The 24,250-nt window shown below is 45.0% G+C and overlaps 1 protein-coding gene across 1 annotated transcript in view; it reads left to right on the top strand.

Annotated features, from left to right (window-relative positions):
- LOC126428108 (venom allergen 5.02-like) overlaps nucleotides 1-23,457 on the top strand; it is a 45,039-nt gene extending 21,582 nt beyond the window's left edge. Inside the window, exons 3-8 of the mRNA XM_050090011.1 lie at nucleotides 2,103-2,224; nucleotides 8,137-8,218; nucleotides 10,515-10,678; nucleotides 12,494-12,594; nucleotides 15,822-15,916; nucleotides 22,038-23,457. Coding sequence (XP_049945968.1) covers nucleotides 2,103-2,224; nucleotides 8,137-8,218; nucleotides 10,515-10,678; nucleotides 12,494-12,594; nucleotides 15,822-15,916; nucleotides 22,038-22,114 — 641 coding nt within the window. The 3' untranslated portion in view covers nucleotides 22,115-23,457. The remainder of the gene's footprint in view (nucleotides 1-2,102; nucleotides 2,225-8,136; nucleotides 8,219-10,514; nucleotides 10,679-12,493; nucleotides 12,595-15,821; nucleotides 15,917-22,037) is intronic.
- Nucleotides 23,458-24,250: the final 793 nt, after the last annotated feature.

The following is a 24,250-nucleotide window of genomic DNA, read 5'->3' as shown; positions in this document are numbered from 1 at the left end:
GAACCGACGTCCAGAGAGATCATTACGAGCATCATTTAATACCGTGTAATTCCCCACCTGGACTTGACAATCGCCTGGATTCGGTTAGGATGTGATGCCACAACGTTGTGTAGGCACGTCGCATCCAGTTCAAGCCATTCGCTGAGAATTCGATCTTGCAGTTCCATAGAACTGCGGAGCAGCTGATATCGGCGTTTTAGCCGCCGTTGCAACGTGTGTCAAGGATTTACGACGTGGTCATGTGATTTTATAGGCCAACAGAAATGTAAATGGGGCTTGTCAGTAAACCAGTCACATATTCTTTCAGCGCGATGAACTTTGCTTCTATTGTTCTGAAAAATAAGGGGATCAGTGGTATACTCGTCATGCAGGAAGGCAACACCTGATCATTCAGAAAGTTTAAACAAACATCCTAGTTCACGTTAGTGGTCAGATACTGTCCACGTTGGATGATTTCTACCCCACTGAAGACACGAGCCTTCTCGCCCGACTTTACATCTTAACACTCGCCAACGAGAAACAACTCCATGTGGGAGTGAACATGGTCCCCAAGGATAGGCGCGTGGTTGCGTAGAGCGCCTGTGCGTTCCAGAATTACGAGATCACTCAGGGAACGCCACGAAAACCTTCTTCAGAGCATAACGCTCCCTCCTACGCGACTGGACCCTTATCTGATGGACCATAAAATATGATTCATCTGAAGTGGCCACATGCCAACATTAGATGGACTTCCGTTACCGTATCGGCGTGCAAGTTCCAGCCTTCGTCGCCAATGACCGGCAGCCACCTCGAGTGTATGAACCAGGCGCCTGCTGCGAAGGCCGATAAGCAGCAACTTCTGCCGAGCAGCCGCTGAGGAGGCACTTGGTTAATCTGGCCGGCCAGCTGCACGTCTGCTCGCACGCACGCGTCTCCGCAGCCGCCCTTCTCCCCTCTCATCTATGGCCCGTGGTGCACAGCAGTTCCCTTCGCTAGCGTCATTTTGCCACGCACGGTATACTTTAACCACTGCGGCACTCGAGCAGTTTACGAACATAGCCGTTTCGGAAATGCTTCCACCCCTTGCCCGAAAGCCAATGATGACGCCCTTCCGAACGTCAGATAAATCGCACTGTTTCTCCATTACCGCAACGACTACATTGTTGTCCGCGTTTCCCTGCCGCGCTTTGCATACCATCCACTGCCAGTGCTGCCACATGGCCATCTCTCGGTGATTATTGCCAGGTGACCTCGGTCACATTAAGGGGGGTAGGACTTGGAGCAGGAGAGGCACCACACGAAATTTTAATTTCCACTATCTATACTTTTACAAATAAATTCATAAACGTTTGTCAACAAGACCAGGAAGGATTCAGGATTCAAACTCATAGCAATGTAAGTTCAAAAGTATAACAAACTAAATTTTTTTTACGTGTGAAATTTCATCATTTTTTCACTTACTATTGGCTGCATTTGTTGCTATAGGTACACTTTTCTTCACAAGTAAGAGAGATTCTACGATGAATTTTGCACAGCATACAAACCATACTTACAGATGTATGAAACTCTAGAATTTATTTAATTAATGAAAAAATGAATCAGCTGTTACATTTTAAACTTCATGTTTAGAAAAAACTCAAATTTTATGGTAAATTATCTCAATTTTTAGCACAGTTTTTAATAGATTTGGAAAATTCTAGAGTTTCATACACCTGTAAGTATGGTTTGTATGCTGTGCAAAATTCATCGAAGAATCTCCCTTACTTATGAAGAAAAGTGTACCTATAGCAACGAAGGCAGCCAATAGTAAGTGAAAAAATGATGACATTTCACATGTAAAAAAAATATATTTTCTTATATTTTTGAACTTCCAGTGCTATGAGCGTGAATCCTGAACCCTTCCTGCTCATGCTGACAAAGTTTTATGAATTTACTTGTAAAAGTATAGACAGTGCAATTTAAAATGTCATGTAGTGCCTCTCCTGCTCCAAGTCGGCCAGTTTGACGTCATACACTTCTTAAGGGGACTGGACCGTGTATTATGATTATTCATTTGTCACGAGATATTCACTAACCCGTTGAGACGGCAAACGATGACAGCAGATACTCCATCTTGATTGCAGAGAGCGGAGGCCTGTCCTGCGACGTGAAGAAGTCCATCCTGGACGCGCACAATAAGTACCGACAGTCCATCGCGCTGGGTTACGTCGCTGGACAGCCTGGAGCCGCCAGGATGCTGGAAATGGTAAGACGTTTCCTCTCTTCTTCTTCTTCTTCTGTCATCTAGTGCTGCGGTACCAGTATGGTCACTGGGCGACTCCATGTAAGATTTTGTTAGTTCTAAAGAGGTCTGCTCTTAAGAGCACACCTCTGCAGAATTTCTCGTGACTGTGATAAACAGATGGCCCAACTCTTTACTGCTACAGCGGTATGTAGCAGTACATCTTCAGGTGAACAGCTGTTTACCAATCTCAGTGGTTAACTATACGTCGTGACTTCAGAAATTAAGACACACAAAACCGGGTTGACACGGTTCCGCTACGGTACGGATACCAGGTGCGTTACAGCGTGCGAGTGAAATGGGGGCGCAGATTGAGACTTACTCCAAAGCTAAAGCACGCGGTAAGCAGGGTTCTCGTTTAATCTAAATCGCACACAGGTTCAACGAGTAATTTCGGCGGTATGTGGATCAAACTCAGTGTCGCTTCCAGTCGTAGAAAAATGGTGGCAAAAATTTTCACCAAGGCTGCAGACACGCGAGTGATGGTGATCGAGAAGGAAGGCAGCCGACAACGATTACAGACGAGGATGTCCAGGCAGTGGAAGAACTCAGTCGCAGAAATCGCGGATTTTCCAACGAGCGCGGTTCTCGAATAGGTCCTTGACCAAAGGGTGGATTTCTATCGTTAATGAACTGAACTATTGGTAAAGCGTTCCGAACGTTGTCTATCAAGACTTCGCGATTATATTCAGCAATAGCATAAATCATCTGAGTGTTTTGGTCAGCCACAATAACTTATACTTATTTTTTTAAATCCACTCGCACGGCACATCATTTCTACCCTCCTCTACCCAATCAGACAATTCGATAAAAATGTTGTCTCCGGTCTACTCCGTGGCGTCTTATTTTCAAAAATTCTGCTTCTAGAGTCTATTACAATATCCCCACCTCTTACTTGCCCGCTAAAGGTCTCGAGTTCGAGTCTCGATCCGGCACGCAGTTTTAATCTGCCTGAAAATTTCATATCGGCGCACACCCCGCTGCAGAGTGAAAATTTCGGAATGAAAATTTCGGAGTGAAAATTTCATTCTGAAAAGTCTACATGCTAATTTTTATTTCACAATGCTAGTTGCTTAAAAATGTCTCGTATTTTCAGCTACTCGGCAGACGAACATCCCTGTAAGTGTGATTTTAAGCACAGATGTTTCGACTCGCCTCAAGGAACGTTTTGGTTCTAGTGGTGGAAGTGACAAAATACAGAAGTTGCCCTTTTCTCCTCTCATGCAACTGTGCTAAATGTACGTGCAGCATATGTAACCCAAGCGGCAGTGCTGCGTTGCGGGTAGCCTGAGCGTCGGGCGCCAGCGCCTGCTAGCGTACGCAAACAGACAGAGGAGGACCTGTGTATTGAATGCTTTATGTCTGCTGTGCGTGACGTCATTGCACATCGACCCAGCCGTACGCAACACGTGTGATGCTGCCGAACTTGCGGCGGAGAGATGCCTTTTATCACGGCCCGCATCGCAGAGTTATATACACGCCTTTCAAAAGCCACAATACATTTTCCCTTCGACAGGTTTTCTTTCTCGCTCCTTTCATTTGGCGACATTTGCTATAGGCAGTATTTTCGAATCTCGCCTTGCCCTTTTTTATTCTATAGATTTCCACTAGTAATTTTGAGCTAGGCTATTCCCGGATATGTGTCTTTACTTTTGAGTACTGTGACTGTGTAATGTATTGTAATGATCCAGAGTGCACATTTTTTATCAGTTTGTTAGTCGCCACAGTACAACTGCAAGTACTTACCACAATCAGTTTATTTTGACGTTTGTAGTTAGCTTCCAGTAAGTATGAGGACTATTTGGAAAGTAAGGTCCGATCAGTTGTGAAATGGAAACCACAGGTAAAATCAAAAATATTTTATTTGCGACAGTCAGCTATACCTTCCAGCTACTTCTCTACATAGTCTCCGCTCCGACTTAAAACATCTGTAGTATCGTTGTACCGACAATCCGATACCTCCATCATAGCTGGCAGCCACCTGTGCTTTCTGCCAATTTTCTACACTGTTCTGCAGCTCTTTGTTCCAAAATGTTGTCTCTGTAGCCAGCGCTTCATGTGAACGGAGATGAAAATCGAAGGGAGTTAAGTCCGGAATGTGTGGTAGGTGATCAAACACTTCCCATCAAAAACGCTGCAGCAGCATTTTTATAACCCCTGCAGAGTGCGGACAAGAATTGCTACGAAGAAGGAAGTGTGTGACAGTTATGTTATGTAGTGTTGCATGGAATCAGGCGAAACCTCGCAGCTTGCCAGATGACACTATTGTTGTAGGCATCTTTACGTGGTCACTGACCTCTGAGAACTGAAAAGAGCGACTTGACGCGATCGATGGGCATACTAGAGAAATTGCCGAACACTTGTGTGTAAAGTTGCCCCTGATTTCCACTGTGGTTTCCATTTCTCGCCCGATCGGGCCTTCCTTTCTGAATAGCCCTCGTATTTCGAGTATCTGTTAACTACAGGCTATCAGCTGATAGCGCCACTGTTATCACGTTTTAAATGCACCACACAGACAAACAACTCAGTATATGGTAAACTTGTCACTCCAGGAAATTTCAGAACCCCAGCGACACACTCTGCGTTACTACTCGCCATACAAAATGGATTACACTGCCTGACAACGTAAAAGAGAAGCATGTAGATGAACAAAAATAGACATCACAGGTTGAGTCAATTTTATAAGGAGCTTGGCAATATGAGCCCACTTATCGATATGACACTGCAGCCGCTGTGGCCTTCGTATATGCACTGATTCAATCTGGTAGGCTGTCAGAAAGGCATTGTATTCTCTCCTGGGGCAGGCAGTTGTAAATGGTCCTTGATATCCTGGGTAGTGGCAGTGGGACGGACTGATGTCGAAACTTGTCTTATACACGATCTATCAAATGGTTCAAATGGCTCTGAGCACTATGGGACTTAACATCTGAGGTCATCAGTCCCCTAGAACTTAGAAGTACTTAAACCTAAGGACATCACACACATCCATGCCCGAGGCAGGATTCGAACCTGCGACCGTAGCGGTCGCGCGGTTCGAGACTGAAGCGCCTAGAACCGCCCGGCCACACCGGCCGGCCACGATCCATCGCGAACGTATGTGCGGATCTCGCTGGTCGCAAAAATACCTCACCATGGAGGCAGTTCATAGAGATACCTGCCGTCTCTGGATGAGCATCGTCCTATTGAAAAATGGTTCTTCGATACTTTCATACGAGAGGTAACGCATGAAGATGCAGGATGTCCGTGACGTACCGTTTGCATCTTTAGTGCAAAAAACAAGCATATGGAGTTTGGCAGATGGTGTATACGTAGCTTGTCCTGCAACTGTTATTACCTACTATTTTGACCTAGAATGTATGTCCATGACTGTGAATCGTGGTCAAGAAGAGATATTAGTACGCTGCCTAACAGAATAAGTGAAGCACTCAGAAGACATGAGCGGATGTCAATGTAGCTTCGTGCACTTACACACCACTGGTGGATATGTAAATCATTAGTGTTGCAATACAATGTGACAGGCAGAATGGCCACCAGAATATCATAGTGCTGTTTGTGTCTGCTGCTGTTACCAGGCTTGGTGGAGTATATAAAGGGCGTGAACAGCGTCACAAGCTGAGTAAGCACTGTGACGGATACGGAGACGCCTCGCACTCGTATAAGAAAGCATTATGAGCACTGGACAGAGTTTCAGAGGAGCCGCGTGGTTGGCCTCCATTAGGCGGGCTGCTCGAATCCTGCAATTTCCAGATTTGTGGGGCATTCGGATGTAAGACTGGCCTGATGAGTGGGCATACTCATCATCAGGGGTCCAGCTGACGGCGTGCTGATTACCAGCGGAGGATCGCCCTTCCTAGCACCAAGCACGTCTGCGTCCGCCACGCGACGATAACTAATGGACTCTCCGCAACATTCTGTGTCACCCTACAGCGGTGATCGGGAAGCAGATACTGCTTGTAATTTTTTCTCCTGTCTATGTAATTATGTAGTTCTCAATTCGTTCGAGCAATCAATCATTCATGATATGAAACACAGTCATAGCTCAGTCACTCAAAATGATTCAGAAATTTTACTTGTTAGAATGAAATCAGGCGATGATTCTTCTTCTCTGCAGGCTCGTGCTTTGCGGCAGTCTGCTACTCTGTACAAATAAAATGCCTCGTATTTTTGGGAGCGTTGTGTAATCAGTCGGGAAGCCTCAGATCAAGCGGATATTTGGCTTTGATGAAGTTTAACATTCCGAAAAAGTAATGGAGCTCCTGGATTATTAAATGCAGGTTCGTATCCAGTCTTTCGGACGTTCCCTTCTGATTAACAACTACGCAATGTATCGATGAATATCATTAATTCTCAAATGTCAAATACATACCTTTTGTATGAAGGAGCAATATATATATATATCCCTTTTAATCGTACAATTTCCTATCAGTTATCTTTTGTCATAAATCTCAATATTCAGATTACAATTCTTCAAACAAAGCTCAGGCTAATCGGCACGAAGATAATCTCGGAAGTTCTTTTTTTTTTTTTTTTTTTTTTTAACAACCAGCAGAGAGCGTACTAAAAAGAATAATTATGCGCTCATGGAATAGCTATTGTATGAAACCACTTTGCGCATGGATTCTGCGAGTATGAAGATAGAAAATCAGTAAACGTCATTCAAGGGTAGAATTGTATCAGCATAATTCATCGAATATAAAGAGATATTACATGCTGATGAGTGGCGTCGCATGGTATTCAGCGATAAATCGCGGATCTGCTCTACGCCGGATGACCGTGATCGTTGAGTATAGTGGCGATCTGGTGAGAGGTACCATACTTGCAATGATTTGGAGGAGAGGCACACCGGCGTAATAGCACGGGGAGCCGTTGAGTATAAGTTCAGGTCAAGGACGGTAGTGACTGAGTGAACTCTGGCGGAGCAACCCCGCCTCCTGGACGTCCTCGCTCCTCACGTATTATCTCTGATGCCATTTTTCAAAAGGACAATGCTCGTCCAGACACGGTAGGTGTGTCTGTCAACTACCTGCGTGATTTTGATGTACACTGATTGCCAACGAGTTACCCACCTGAAAGAACAAGTGCCCCACCCGTTCGGTCGTCAAATCATCCCAGTGCCAGTATCCAGAGTGTGCAGGACCAGTTACAATAGTTGTGCGCCAGCTTGTCTCAGGAGAGAATTCAAACAATTTCTGACAGCCTACAAAATTGAATCAGTGCGTGTATCAAAGCCACAGAGAGTGGGCTCATATTGCTAAGTTCTTTGACTTGATTTTGTAATCAGTAACATAAAACCACATCCTCCCGCCTCCTTCTAGATGTTTGTCTCTCTATCTTCCTGACGGCCGCTGTGACCGAGTCGTTCTAGGCGCTTCAGTCAGCAACCGCGCTGCTGCTACGGTCGCAGGTTCGAATCCTGCCTCAGGCATGGATGTGCGTGATGTCCTGTCCCATAGTGCTCAGAGCCATTTGAAACAATCTCTCTCTCTCTCTCTCTCTCTCTCTCTCTCTCTCTCTCTCTCTCTCTCTCTCTATCTATCTATCTATCTCCCTCTCTCTCTCTCTATCTATCTATCTATCTATCTCTCTCTCTCTCTCTTTTTGTGTAATCTATTTTGTATGACCTGTGGTATCGCATAGTGTGTCACTGGGCTTCTGAAATTTCCTGGAGTGACAGGTTTACCAATACACTGAGATGTTCGTCTCAGTACAGTTCGTGGTACATTTAAAAATGATAACAGGGGCGCTGTCAGCTGGAAGTTTGTGTTTAACGGGTACTCGGAATCGGAGTCACATCAGCGTTGCACCAGTGACAGCGATAGTAAATACTGAAAACTTAGCTGCCTGTCAGGACTCACCCTTGTGTTGGTATGTTGCAGGTGTGGGACGAGGAGCTGGCGTCGATCGCACAGCGCTGGGCTGACCAGTGCACCATGGGACACGACCACAACCGCGACGTCTGTGAGTACCAGTGCTGCACTACCCGTCTCTCCTCTACGTTCAAACTCTACGAAGATTGAAACTTCGTGGCAGGATAAAGCTGTGTGCCTGACAGGGTACTCGAACCCAGAACCTTACCTTTCTTAGCGTCTGAGCTATCCATGTATGACTAACGCCTCGCCCTGGCACTTCCTCTTCTGTCATTATCTCACTCCCATTTTTTCATTGAGAGAAGCTTCCATACACATCTCCCTGGACTCGCGCAACTACAATAAAGAATGGAACTTTAACTTTCCAGGGGAGAGTCAGCTGTCTTTTAAACTTTCTCGCTGATGTATGCTAGACCGTGACTCCAACCTTAAATCTTGTATTTCGGTAACTGTATTGCTCACGGAACCAATTGTGGTAATTAATCAGAATTGAAGTTGTATTCGTGAAACACCCCGTAGTACAGAGAGTTATGTACATATATTCTGGATTATATATTAATGCCTTATTTGTTCTATACTTATCGAAAATATTGTCCCAAAAGGCTAAGTGCTTCTATGGTCAAGATAACATACCGTAATACTGGTTTTATTCAGTAAATAATTTACAATAAATGAATAATGGAACGTTTCTCATGAAATGGCCCTTAGCGCAAAACTAAATGGCCGCCTCGTAAGACTCTACCTTACTGCTCCTTTTACTCCATAAACAAACTCTAATGAGTGACTATTGCACAGAAACGTGTTAGGCCTAACGGACAACCCTCGATCTGGACGGCGAACGTTCAAGGACGTGGGACGGCTTGATGACATACTCAGCAACCCACGAATGACAGCGCGGGTGTGGCATTGGAGCTCAACGTCACCCGTGCTACTGTAGCCAGGAAGTTGAGGAAACTGGGTTACGAAAATATTCGCGGTGTATGGGTTCTTCATGAACTGAGTGAAGCGAATTTGATTCAGCGCGTGTCCCTCTGCATTTTCCTTGCGGAGTCGCAATCAGAATGCTCCTTTTCTGGAACGGATGGTAACTTAGATGTGGTTCGTGTACACGACAACCAGAAGAGCAAAGACAGGGCAGCCACCAGGTCCTAAAAAAGGTCTTTATCCGGGAAAGGTTCTGCTACTCATCTGGTAGGGCTGCAAAGACGTGCTGTACTACGAACTTCTTCCGAATGAGATTCTCACTTCCGAGACATTTTTTGCAGCTGGATAGTCTCAAGGCTAGCATCGATGGGAAACGGCTGATGTCATCTTTCACCACGACAACGCCAGACCACATACCTCTATGCTGACCCATCAAAAGCTGCAATCATCTGAGTGGGATGTGTTACCCCGACCGTTCTATTCGCCAGACATTGCCCCTTTCGACTTTCACCTATTCTATTCCCTGCAGAATTTCCTGGATGGCAAACGACTTTCATCTCCTTGGAGGACTGCAGTTGATGTTGTTGTCTTCAGTCCTGAGACTGGTTTGATGCAGCTCTCCATGCTACTCTATCCGAATGGGGGACTATTTTACCTCCGGAATATTTTACCCAAGAGGACGCCATCATCATATAATGATACAGTAAAGCTGCATGCCCTCGGGAAAAATTACGGCTGTAGCTTCCCCTTGCTTTCAGCCGTTCGCAGTACGAGCAAAGCAAGGCCGTTTTGGTTAGTGTTACAAGGCCAGATCAGTCAATCATCCAGACTGTTGCCCCTGCAACTACTGAAAAGGCTGCTGCCCCTCTTCAGGAACCACACGTTTGTCTGGCCTCTCAACAGATACCCCTCCGTTGTGGTTGCACCTACGGTACGGCTATCTGTATCGCTGAGGCACGCAAGCCTCCCCACCAACGGCAAGGTCCATGGTTCATGGGGGGAGGACTGCAGATTGACCCGAAAAGTCCGTCAACCTGCCCCCCCCCCCCCCCCCCCCGTCCTCCATTTTGTAAGAATGCCGTTTATAAGCTCCCAGAGAAAATGAAATGTATATTGGCGACCATAATGGTGTATACTGCACCAAATAATTAGTTTGTTTACAAAACCGATCCGTCTTCTTTAGTTAAGTTGTGCACGAAGTTGTGCGTGAAGCGTGTATGCAGACAGGCCGGCAACCTACATGTCGTCGCTGTACTGCGGGCAGATGTGTTCGCAGGCGTTCTTCGTGACTGCACTGTAACGAAAAGCGAACGATCTCATGAGACAGCCCAGTACTTCCACAATCGAAAAAGCCTTCTGCGGGCATAACCTTTATATTTCTGGGTGTCGACTAGCACACATCTGGTGTGGGGACGGTGGCACAGCCTGGGCCGGCGCTGACGCCCCGCGCACCTGTGTTGCAGCGCGCTTCCCCGTGGGCCAGAATGTGGCCGCCACGTGGACGACGCGCCGGCAGGTGAGCCCGGAGCCGGACTTCGCGCGGCAGATCGCCGCCTGGTACGGCGAGGTGGCCGCCTTCCGCTACCAGGACGGCAGCCTGGGAGCCGCCACCGGACACTACACGCAGGTACGTCACGCCACCCGCCCCCTCCTAGTGCCGCTCTACCCGCACCCGGCCATGGGCTTCACGCATAGACTTTACGTTCATCACATTTACGCCGCATATAATACTAGTTTACCACGTTCTGCTTCGCTCGCATACCCAGTATTGCACATCATCTAAACTTTTCACTTTAATTAAGGTCAAGCCGTCCGCTGTGGCAGAACGGTTTTAGGCGCATCAGTCCGGAACCGCGCAACTGATACGGCTGCAGGTTCGAATCCTGCCTCGGGCATGGATGTGTGTGATGTCCTTAGTTAGGTTAGTTAGGTTTAAGTAGTTCTAAGTTCTAGGTTTGGGAAGGGACTGAGACAGGGTTGTAGCCTATCCCCGATGTTATTCAATCTGTATATTGAGCAAGCAATAAAGAAAAGTTCGGAGTAGGTATTAAAATCCATGGAGAAGAAATAAAAACTTTGAGGTTCGCCGATGACATTGTAATTCTGTCAGAGACAGCAAAGGACTTGGAAGAGCAGTTGAACGGAATGGACAGTGTCTTGAAAGGAGGATATAAGATGAAAATCAACAAAAGCAAAACGGGGATAATGGAGTGTAGTCGAATTAAGTCGGCTGATGCTGAGGGAATTAGATTAGGAAATGAGACACTGAAAGTAGTAACGGAGTTTTGCTATTTGAGCAGAATAACTGATGATGGTGGAAGTAGAGAGGATATAAAATGTAGACTGGCAATGGCAAGGAAAGAGTTTCTGAAGAAAATAAATTTGTTAACACCGAGTATAGATTTAAATTTCAGGAAGTCGTTTCTGAAAGTATTTGTATGGAGTGTAGCCATGTATGGAAGTGAAACGTGGACAATAAATAGTTTAGACAAGAAGAGAATAGAAGCTTTCGAAATGTGGTGTTACAGAAGAATGCTGAAGATTAGGTGGGTAGATCAAATAACTAATGAGGAGGTATTGAATAGAATTGGGGAGAAGAGGAGTTTGTGGCACAACTTGACTAGAAGAAGGGATCGGTTGGTACGACATGTTCTGAGAGATCGAGGGATCACCAGTTTAGTATTGGAGGGCAGCGTGGAGGGTAAAAATCGTAGAGGGAGACCAAGAGCAAGCAGATTCAGAAGGATGTAGGCTGCAGTAGGTACTGGGAGATGAAGAAGCTTGCAACAGGATAGAGTAGCATGGAGAGCTGCATCAAACCAGTCTCAGAACTGAAGACCACAGCAACAACAACAACAAGTTCTAGGGGACTGATGACCTCAGATGTTAAGTCCCATTGTGCTCAGAGCCATTTGAACCATTTTTGAATTAAGTCCATAGCAGCGTGGTCGTTTTCGAATGTACTTCTCACTAGCTGGTACCTGGGATCGGAAGTCTTTGTTATACGTCCTTTTCAATATTATGATAACATTTCTGTACAAACTTTCATGTCATAACACATATTTCTAGAGGAGACAAATACCAAATTTGATATATTTAGCTCTAAAAATGTTGTAATATAACGAACCATTCACATAAAAACTTTCATCCCCTATTTCATCCCCTTGGCACTGAATTTCCAAAAACACTGGAACATGCCCCTCCATACCGCATCTGGTGACCTCTCTCACTTGAGGATGACACGGCAGTCGGTCGGTACCTTTGGGCCTTCCGAGGCCTGTACGGGCATGGAGGGGAGGAATTTCGAAAAATCACTTCTTAAGCGATACCTACAGTATAAAATTAACACCCTCTCCAAATTTCAAGTTTTTGTCATGTCCGTGAATTTACCGCTCGCGGCTAGACTGGCTGCTCCCTCACAGCCCCCGCTGTTGTGTTGCAGCTGGTGTGGGGAGACACGTACCTGGTGGGCTGCGGCTACAGTTTCTTCTACGACCGCAGCCGCGGATACACCAAGCTCTACGTCTGCAACTACGGGCCTGGGTAAGTCTCTCTATTATTAGGGAATTTTGCATTTATGTAACACTAATATCTGCTAATTTATCACAAATTTTAATCGCTACCAGCTTTCTTAGAAACGATCGTCTGACAGCATAAAACTGGTGTTGTAACTGTTCTGATCGTCATTCCGTGATAGTCTATCCTGTGCAACCGCGAAGCTATTGCACCCTACATATACCTGAACCACCTTATTGTTTTCCGGCCTTCGTCTCCTTCTGCAAATACCCCCCCCCCCTCTCTCTCTCTCTCTCTCTCTCTCTCTCTCTCTCTGACACACACACACACACACACACACACACCCACACACACACACACTTCCATCCATTACAAAACTGGCAATCCCTTCTTCTAGTCACGTTGCGCCATAAATTTCCTTTGTTCCCCTATTCGGTTCTTTCCCTAATTGTTATTCATTTGATCTACTCATCTACTCTGCAGATTTCTCCTGTAGTGCAATATCCCAAACGCTTCTGTTCTCTTGTGCTTATCGACCATGTTTCACTTCCGTTCAGGGCTACACTCCAGGCAAACATCGTCAGAAAAAACTTTCTGACACCTGATTTTATAGACGACTAGCGACCCGCATCGGCTTTACACGGATAGCATCAACTATACACAGGCAGCCTAAAAACACTTGGTCTTAAGTGTTTGGGATGTAAACTGTTGTAATGGAATTTATATGCAATATGTATTTTGACAAATATTCGTATTTTGTAATCCAAATGACTCACCTACGTTGAAGCTTTTCACGTATATCTTACATGCTATTCACTAATTTCTCTTAACAGATGAACATACGATATCGTGGACTTCTATTTAGCTTTTTTTTTTTTTTTTTGAGGAACAATTCCTCCATATCAACATTCATAAAACTTAAACGATTTAAGCAGAGTACGTCGGAAAATTTTTCATGAGGCACGACCAAATCGACAATCATTATCATAGCTCAGCCAATTTGTACGAAATCTTTGAAAATTATACACACAAATCTTCCACGTGAATCAAGCACACTTATTGGTAAAAACCTTATGGAAATAGCTACAGAAGTTCCTGAGATTATCGTTCACATAGAGACACAAAAGCGTGGCGTGTACTTTAATTTATTATACGTACACACATTAGCAAATTTCTATTTTTCAGGAATGCTTTTCTTCCCACTCCCAGTCTTCATTTTACATTCACTCTATTTCGGCCAACACCGCTCACTTTCCTGCCCTAATAGCTAAATTCGCCTACTCCTTTTTGCGTCTCATTTCCTAATATAATTCCGTCAGTATCTCCCGATGTAATTCGACTGCACTATATTTCCCATGTTTCACTTCTGCTAATCATTCTCATATTATGTCTTTCCAAGACGTTTTCCTTTCCGTTCAAGTCCCGTCCTTGGTTCGTTGTCGTTTCTGACAGAATTGCTATGTCACTGGCAAACATCAAAGGTTTTATTTTTCCTCCCTGAGCTTTAATTCCGTCTCCGAATTTCTTCTTAGTTTCCTTCACAGCTTACTCAATGTACAGACTAAATAACATCGAGGACAGATGCCTCACTACTTTCTATCTTCTGCGTCACTTTCATGTCCTTTGCCTTTTGATAACCGCAGTCTTGTTTCTGTATTTTACCGCTGTAGCTCATCTCCAAAATTCTTCAACGAGCCTGCTTCGGAATCGCGCTTGCTGTACCGTCAACAACAAACACAGAAATTTACAAAGTAATGTCTTGTATTTACTATTCTTGACGTTTCAGTGAACCTGATGCTTTACAGGCTACTACATGAACTGAAGAGATTGCGAACCCATAACAGCGTATTTTGAGTTTTTGCAATGGTTAAATTGAAAGAAAGAACGTAAAACGGCACAAAACAGTGGCGAGAGCCGCTTCTCGAAAAAACCAGATACTAGCAAGAGGTTCATTGGAAAACACAATAAGCAACGAGACAAAATTAACTTCTTCTGACTATTCAAAAAACAGTCGTAGGTTGCAGAATGTTCTTTATTAACTTACGAACGATGCGTTCTGCCCGGACAGGGCATCATCGGGTTATCTGAAACACGAAGACTGTCCAGAAAGTACGTTCCTATCGGTCGCGGAATGGTAAACACAGTGAAGTCCAGAAACGTTTTATTTGCAACAGTTAGGTACACCTTCCTCCTCGTTCTCAACATTGTCGCGGCTCCAACTTCGAGTTTTGTTGTAGTATTGTATCAACTTTCCAATATCCTCGTCATAGAAAGCAGCCGCCTGTGCTTTCGGCCAGTTATCTGCACTGGTCTGCAGTTCGATGCCTGTGGAAAAATTTTGTCTTCAAAGCCAGCGCTTCTTGTGAGCAGAGATGAGACTCAGGGAGAGCCAATTACAGACTGTATTGTGGGTGATCAAACACTTCCCAGTGCTGCAGGAGCGTCTTCATTGCCCCTGCAGTGTGCGGCCGAGAATTGGCATGAAGAAGGAACTGCTCGACAGTTGTGTTATGTGGGCTGCATGACACAGGCGCAGTCTCTAACCAGGCCCTCATACATGGCGGGAGACGCTATTCCCTGCGCATCTTTACGTGCTCACTGTTCACTCAAAACTGAAAAGAGCGACGCGACACGATCGACGGGAATACTAGAGACTCTGCCCAACACATCTGTGCAAAGCTTTACCGGATTTTACCAGTGGTTTCCATTTCGCGACAGATCGGAACTTACTTTCAGGGCAACCCTCGTATATGGGGACAATGCCATTACAATAAATACGGTGTGGTCCTTTTCTGTACTACTATAAAAACAAAATCAGCTTAAAAAGCAGTAAACACGAACAACAGTCATGCAATGCGTGGCCGCTCTATCGGTCAAGAAAATTGCAGCTCTGGCAAGTTAAATAACGGTCAACGGTGCGTACATGTGCCAAGTTACAATGGTGTCCGACCATGTCTTCTGGGTGCTCTTCTCTTCTTGTCGGATACTATGTAACTTCATTCAATATGATATTTTGAGGTAACCCATGAGCCAATTTTTTTTTTCTCTTTTTTCCAAAACCTAATTGTCTGTGTGAATTAACAATTCTTGCTGATGCTTCATTAAATAACTGGATATGCTAACTACCGTTTCTCATCACATTCAGTCATTTATGAAATTTGTCGTGTATGGGGAGGGGGTGTTTGTTTTCAGACATGTTACTGTTGAGGTGAGCTGTGTTCAGCGTTGTATTGTGTATGTTGTTGCTGTTGCAGAGGTAACGTTGTTGGAGCAGCCCCTTACGAGAAGGGCAGCCCATCCTGTTCGTCCCAGGGCATCTCCCCGTCCAAGCGCTACCCTGGACTCTGTGGTAAGTTTCTCTCTTTCAAGTGCTCCTATCACATATGGAAGGAACTAACATTTATGTGTGTTTTCTCCTCCCTATTAGTTTTCTTCACATATCGTCCTTCTACCTCCCCCTTAATCTCTTTCTCTCTCTCTCTCTCTCTCTCTCTCTCTCTCTCTCTATATATATATATATATATATATATATATATATATATATATATATATATATATATTTCTGTGGTTATCTATTTTTTATCTAGCTATCTATCCATCCATCCATCCATCCCTGCACCGCTTTCTTCCACTTCTTTCTAAATCTGCTCGACGAAAGATGCCATTTATCTCGTAAGAACCTTCCTAAACACTTCAGTAACAGTCTTTCGGGGTACAAAACAGGGAAGATTCAGGTTTAACGTCACTTCGAGGTCTACACAAAGGCAACAGCAAGCAAGTCAACTGCCCGTGTCGTTAAAAAACAATCAACTATTAAACGATCTAGAGAAACAGCACAAAACGTATATCTGGATGGCCAGACAGGGATCTCAGCTGTCCACTCCAGTGGGCTGAATAGCAAGTGGGAAACTACGAACATTATTCATTTTCCCATGTACATCGTGCTTGAGCTCTGCTGGGGACACTCTCAGTGATGTGTCTGAATGTTTACAGAGGAATGGTAGCCCATTCTTCGTCAAGAGCCGGAACCGCAAAGGATACTGGTGGTGGACGCTGAGGTCTGGAGTGAAATCAACATTCTACTTCACCCCGTATGTATTCCATTGGGCTCAGGTTGAACTCCGGTCAGGCTAATGCATTTCAGAAGTGTTATTGTCCAAGAAACACTCCCTCAAAGGTGCTGCTCTGTGACAGGATGCATTGTCATCCTGATATAAACAAGCGTCTTCTCCGAACATTCCCCCCACTGTATGCAGAACACAATTCTGTAAAATGTGTTATGTAGAGGTCGAACGAGTGTTTTGTAAGCCGCCTCCGTTGTTGATGGACTACATTTTCTAAGGACTCTCCCAATGAATCTCAACCTGGTATCCGCCTTACCAACAATTAATTTTATATGATCATTCCACTTCAAATCGTTCCGCACGCATACTGCCAGATATTTTACAGAAGTAATTGCTACCAGTGTTTGTTCCGCTATCATATAATCATACAATAAAGGATCCTTCTTTCTATGTATTCGCAATACATTACATTTGTCTATGTTAAGGGTCAGTTGCCACTCCCTGCACCAAGTGCCTATCCGCTGCAGATCTTCCTGCATTTCGCTACAATTTTCTAATGCTGCAACTTCTCTGTATACTACAGCATCATCCGCGAAAAGCCGCATGGGACTTCCGACACTATCTAATAGGTCATTTATATATATTGTGAAAAGCAATCGTCCCATAACACTCCCATGTGGCACGCCAGAGGTTACTTTAACGTCTGTAGACGTCTCTCCATTGAGAACAACGTGCTGTGTTCTGTTTGCTAAAAACTCTTCAATCCAGCCACACAGCTGGTCTGATATTCCGTAGGCTCTTACTTTGTTTATCAGGCGACAGTGCGGAACTGTATCGAACGCCTTCCGGAAGTCAAGAAAAATAGCATCTACCTGGGAGCCTGTATCTAATATTTTCTGGGTCTCATGAACAAATAAAGCGAGTTGGGTCTCACACGATCGCTGTTTCCGAAATCCATTTTGATTCCTACATAGTAGATTCTGGGTTTCCAAAAACGTCATGATACTCCAGCAAAAAATATGTTCTAAAATTCTACAACAGATCGACGTCAGAGATGTAGGTCTATAGTTTTGCGCATCTGCTCGACGACCCTTCTTGAAGACTGGGACTACCTGTGCTCTTTTACAATCATTTGGAACCTTCCGTTCCTCTAGAGACTTGCGGTACTCGGCTGTTAGAAGGGGGGCAAGTTCTTTCACGTATTCTGTGTAGAATCGAATTGGTATCCCGTCAGGTCCAGTGGACTTTCCTCTGTTGAGTGATTCCAGTTGCTTTTCTATTCCTTGGACACTTATTTTGATGTCAGCCATTTTTTCGTTTGTGCGAGGATTTAGAGAAGGAACTGCAGTGCGGTCTTCCTGAAACAGCTTTGGAAAAAGTTGTTTAGTATTTCAGCTTTACGCGTGTCATTCACTCCAACTGCACACGCCCCACACCAATACAGAGCTTCCACCAGCTTGAACAGTCCCCTGCTGACATGCAGGGTCCACGGATTCATGAGGTTGTCTCTGTACTCGTACGCGTCCATCCACTCGATTTAATTTGGAACGAGAGTCATCTCACAAGGCAATATGTTTCCAGTCATCAACAATCCAGTGTCGGTGTTGACGGGCCCAGACGAGGCGTAAAGCTCTGTCGTGCAGTCATCAAGTGTACACGAGAGGGCGTTCGACTCCGACAGCCCATATCGATGATGTCCTTGAATGGTTCTTACGCTCACACTTGTTCATGGCCGAGCATTGAAATCTGCAGCACTTTGCGAAAGGGTTACACTTGTGTCACGTTGAACCATTCTCTTCAGTCGTTGTTGGTCCCGTTCTTGCAGGATCTTTTTCTGGCCGCAGCAATGTCGGAGATTTGATATTTTACCGCATGCCTGATATTTACAGTACATTCGTGAAAATCCCCAGTTCATCGGTACCTCGGAGATGCTATGTCCCATCGCTCGTGCGCAGACTATAACGCCACGTTCAAACTCACTTAAATCTTGATAACCTGCAGCAGTAACCGATCTAACAACTGCGTCAGACACTTGTTGTCTTATATAGGCACTGCCGACCGCAGCGGCGTATTCTGCCTGTTTACATATCTCTCTGTATTTCAATACGCATGCCTGACTCAGTTTCTTTGGAGCTTTAGTGCATGACAGCTACTAAAGCTGGACCTAAAACGCTGCCCTATGGCACTCATAGGCGTGTACACGTTCGAAGTTCCCAAGCGACCAAAGCGAGACACTGCGTCCCATAGGTAAGGCCAGGGCCAGGGCCAGGAGTGGGGCCGGGCAACGCTCATTGGTCGGCAGAGCACGCCTCGGCGAAGCTTGGAAATTACTCGGGGCGGACTGCCGGGGAAATTAGCCCCCTCGCAATTTCCTCCGCCGTCAGCCTCTGGCAGGTGCGCTGAGTGGCCCAGCGGAGTAAGGAGCACCCGGAACAGGACAGCCATTCTCGTCGCAGACGTGTCCCTCCCCGAAACAGATACGACATTTGTCTTCGCGAGGTACCGTAAAATAACAATTCGATGTACGTCAAAAAATTTCACTCCTTTTTACGGTAACTGCCGTCTCGGTGAGAGGCCTACTGTTCAAATTGACGGTATCATTATCCTAGTGCTAAAAATAAAGTGCTAATACACGTCTGAGTCGCATTAATGTGAACATCAGCTTCGTTTGTCGTCAGCGTACACTACTGGCCATTAAAATTGCTTCACCACGAAGATGACGTGCTACAGACGCGAAATTTAACCGACAGGAAGAAGATGCTGTGATATGCAAATGATTAGATTTTCAGAGCATTCACACAAGGTTGGCGCCGGTGGCGACACCTACAACGTGCTGACATGAGGAAAGTTTCCAACCGATTTCTCATACACAAACAGCAGTTGAACGGCGTTGCCTGGTGAAACGTTGTTCTGATGCCTCGTGTAAGGAGGTGAAAGGCGTACCGTCACGGTTTCGACTTTGATAAAGGTCGGATTGTAGCCTATCTCGATTGCGGTTAATCGTATCGCGACATTGCTGCTCCGTTAGTCGAGATCCAATCACTGTTAGCAGAATATGGAATCGGTGAGTTCAGGAGGGTAATACGGAACGCCGTGCTGGATCCCAACGGCCTCGTATCACTAGCAGCCGAGATGACAGGCATCTTATCCGCATGGCTGTAACGGATCGTGCAGCCACGTCTCGATCCCTGAATCAACAGATGGGGACGTTTGCAAGACAACAACCATCTGCACGAACAGTTCGACGACGTTTGCAGCAGCATGGACTGTCAGCTCGGAGACCGTGGCTGCGGTTACCCTTGGCGATGCATCACAGACAGGAGCGCCTGCGATGGTGTACTCAACGACGAATCTCGGTGCACGAATGGCAAAATATCATTTTTCCGGATGAATCCAGGTTCTGTTTACAGCATCACGATGGTCGCATCCGTGTTTGGCGACATCGCGGTGAACGCACATTGGAAGCGTGTATTCGTCATCGCCATACTGCCATATCACCCGACGTGATGGTATGGGGTGCCATTGGTTACACGTGTCGGTCACCTCTTGTTCGCATTGACGGTAGTTTCAACAGTGGACGTTACATTTCAGATGTGTTACGACCCGTGGCTCCACCCTACATTCGATCTCTGCGAAACCCTACATTTCAGCAGGATAATGCACGACCGCATGTTGCAGGTCTTGTACGGGCCTGTCTGGATACAGAAAATGTTCGACTGCTGCCCCGGCCAGCACATTCTCCAGATCTCTCACCAATTGAAAACGTCTGGTCAATGGTGGCCGAACAACTGGCTCGTCACAATACGCCAGTCACTACTCTTGATGAACTGTGGTATCGTGTTGAAGCTGCATGAGCAGCTGTACCTGTACACGCCATCTAAGCTGTGTTTGACTCAATGCGCAGGCGTATCAAGGCCGTTTTACGGCCAGAGGTGGTTGTTCTGGGTACTGATTTCTCAGGATCTATGCACCCAAACTGCGTGAAAATGTAATCACATGTCAGTTCTAGTATAATATATTTGTTCAATGAATAACCGTTTATCATCTGCATTTCTTCTTGGTGTAGAAATTTTAATGGCCAGTATTGTATAATAACCACGTACAGGCAACAGTTGGCAGAACTACCCGTGGAAGGTATATAGAGCGAGTCGGCGGGACGCGCAAAACAGTGCAGTCGTTGCCGTAAGGGAAACACGGAGCGATTTATCCGACGTACAAAAGCGGATCGAGGGTGCAAACATTTCTGGCATGGTTGAGTTTGTAAATAGTTGGTGTGCCGTCGTAGTTAAAGTATACCGTGCTTGGAAAAGTGGCACTATCCAAAACTGGAGCCAAAGCGACTGTGTTCCACCGCGGGCACAGACAAAAGGAGTGACTGACGGCTGCGGAGACGCGTAGGGGCGCACGGACGTCCAGCTGTTGAGCAACCGGCAGCCCAGATGAACCGAGGGCCTACCGACAGTATCTGCTCTACGGATGTTCCCAAACGTTGCAGTAGGCGCCTGGTTCATGCAACCACGCCGACTGCCGTTCATCACCGGTGAAGAGTGGAATTTGCACTCTAGTACAGCCAGTGGACGTCCACCGAGTGCCCACAGATGGCCTTTTCAGATGAATCGCGTTTTATGCTCCACTTGAAAGCAAACTCACGAAAAATATCTTTTCTGACGTTCGTTATCCGACTGTATATCCGTCCATCTGTTAGGACCTCTTTTTTTTTCGGGATCGGATAGAGGTGTCGAGTTCAAAACCTATAGTCCCTTGGCGGTGTATTAAATGTAAGCTTCTAGGTCAGTGAAATGAAAAGATACGGCCATTTATATCACATATTTTGATGCTCGCAAACTCACTCATCAAAAATTTAAGGGTGTCTCCATTTCGTCTACAATAATAAAATTTGGCAAGCAGCAAGGTTTCCCGGGACAAGCAAAGGAAAAAATTGTCGATTGTAATTATATCACACGAAAAAGATATTTCTTTTGTCATTTATTACCCGATTTCAGAATTAAAATTAAAATAGACTCGAAAGTCTTGGAATTCCCGGGGCCAACATCTTCTCAGTATCAATATGAGGCAAAAATCGTCGATATTCTCGATTCGTGGGACGGATGAGCGGTCTGTATACAGAATTTAAGTTTGTACGGAATACTCGGAGTGCGAGACCTTCTCAAACTTGACCAGTTTTTTTTAAACAACTTGTGTGACACCTGTAGTGCTTTAGCCTGATGAAAACTTCCATAAGGTTTTCAGTCCAGCACACGTTTAACTTCTGCATAAGCTATGAAAACTTGTTAATGGCATCGGTCTAGTACAGCCTTTTTGAGACGTCCACACATGACGTCCATTCTACTGGTAACTGACATAACTAGGCAGTGTCGCCAACCTGGTCTCCCGTGTCTGTTGCAGAGGTGCGCGGCTACTCGCAGCTGGGGTCGCAGTGCAGCTACACGACCTTCGGCGGCTTCTCCGCCTTCTGGGGATGAACACGCCGACGTCGACGGCGCACGCTCTTCGCTGGTCACCGGTTCGACACTCTACGGCCTAGCCAGCTGACACCGCCTGTCCACAGCAGAGCTGGAGTGGGCTGCGAGGAACTGGAGATTTTCCAGCAACTTCTCCATACGGAAGCGACGCTGCGTCACTATGGGGAGGAGAAATTCACCTCCCACGCCGCCCCACCGCAGTCTCTTAAACGCTTTCCTCAAGGCACGCCGCCTCAGAAGAAATTCTGCTCTTTGTTCGCAGTAAACGTTCTGCTTCTACTGCCTTTGTACAAAAGCGACATTGTGTGAAAAAAACAACCAGAATTGTGGATCAAATCGCGCTACATCACCAGGAGCACTTACCTCACGTCATCATTCCATTACTTCACGCCATTTGCTACGCAATTTCTTCCTCTGCTCCTACGTAAACATTAAGAATTACTATACCTAAACTCAGTCTTAAACCGTCGTTATCATAGCCCTATCAATAAACATCATATTCTAAAATTGTCAGGCATGGTTTTCCTCGTACTTTTCTTTAGCAGATTACTCATCACTTCTATCATCTTTAGAGAAGTCTGTATCTAGTACCAACACTTCTTGCTGCCAACCAACAGCTGAGGGAAACAACCACGACAGACGTATAATACAAATACTATTATCTCTCTTTGATAATAGGGTGCACATTACGCCATTCACGAGTGCTCTCTATATCTCCAGTATACGACAACTATGTTTGGACTTGTCATTTTCTTTTACGGTCATACAATTCGAATTACAGCAGACTCATTTCACACCAGTTATGTACAAAAAGACAATAAGCTGTCACGCCTTAGAATCAAAAAATAACCTGCATAATATTAGTTAGTCGATCATGTCACCCCGTACCCCCTTTTAGCAGGTCTTTCATTTTGATCTTCTTAATGTTGTTTTCACCAGAACATTCAGGAATCTTTCCTTGTCGGCATTAAATAAACAATGCCGATCAGGAGTCGAACTGTTACTCAAAACGTAACGTTGTGTGCTTCAAAAGTCTTCGCTATTGTTCACCTCCCATTGCATCTTCGGTCGAAAGCATATCATTTCAGAGTTTAAGAACTGTGGAAAGTACACGCCGTGTCTTATTTTTCCGTCCCATATTGGGATCTGATATTAAAGTATATATCTCTGTGCTTCATGTGTCAATGCTACGAGTACATGAAATAAAATATTCTACTCTTGTAACCTGAAATATGTCACGCTTAGCGATATTCTAAATAAATACCAAAATATTTATGTACGTACTTACATAGTTACAAAACATATATGGTTTTGGTTGTGCGCTTACTTAAGGTCTTGTATTAACTGTGATCATTTGATAATTTTGTGAAACATAATAAATGATAATTAAAATATTAAAGTGTCCTCACTTTTCACTATTTTCCATTGTAAAACTATCCTATTTAAGTCTCCAATTGACAACTTGGCGATCTGCCTAGTCATTATTGGCAATTAGCAACTTGTTTGGAGCCCCTATGAAGGTAAATCCACAAATATACGTATTTCGTGGCTATCAAGCTCATCTTTAAATATTTCGTCTCATCCTGTGTTCGAATGATGCAACCAGATTTTTTTTAGTTGTTGTTGTTGGTATGGCCCATTTTTAAAATAAATGATGAACATTACGGTGGGCAAAAACCCACACATGTTACAAATCAGAAGTAATTGAGCAGTCACAGTTTCCTCAATAATAAGTTATCATTTATCCACCTGGCTGTAGATTCTGTCACAGCTACAAGTCACAAGTAGCACCATCACATCCAACGCCGTAACCACAGGGCCTACATTTTTATGACCTAAAACACCAGGAAAATTATCACTTAAATTACATGAATATATCAAGAATACGACGTAAAATTGATATACAGCGTATGTAAAGTTAGTTATAAAATTAACTAGAGAACAACGGTTTTCAGACTGTGTGTTGAAGGTCTCAGGAGCGTCGAGGTGTTCCCCTATATGTGTCGCAATGACTTCATAAAAATAATAATTTATTTTGTTTGCTTTGTAAGTAAAGGAACAACGCGTGCGCCAATAGTCACATCTGGCAGCCGGTAAGTAAATCTAGTTACTCCGGCAGTTGAATCGTACTACATC

This window comes from Schistocerca serialis, chromosome 12 (genome assembly GCF_023864345.2).
Source record: "Schistocerca serialis cubense isolate TAMUIC-IGC-003099 chromosome 12, iqSchSeri2.2, whole genome shotgun sequence".
In the NCBI taxonomy this organism is placed as follows: domain Eukaryota; kingdom Metazoa; phylum Arthropoda; class Insecta; order Orthoptera; family Acrididae; genus Schistocerca; species Schistocerca serialis.
The sequence above is the reverse complement of the archived record's forward strand: the minus strand, read 5'-3'. Positions and strand labels throughout refer to the sequence as shown.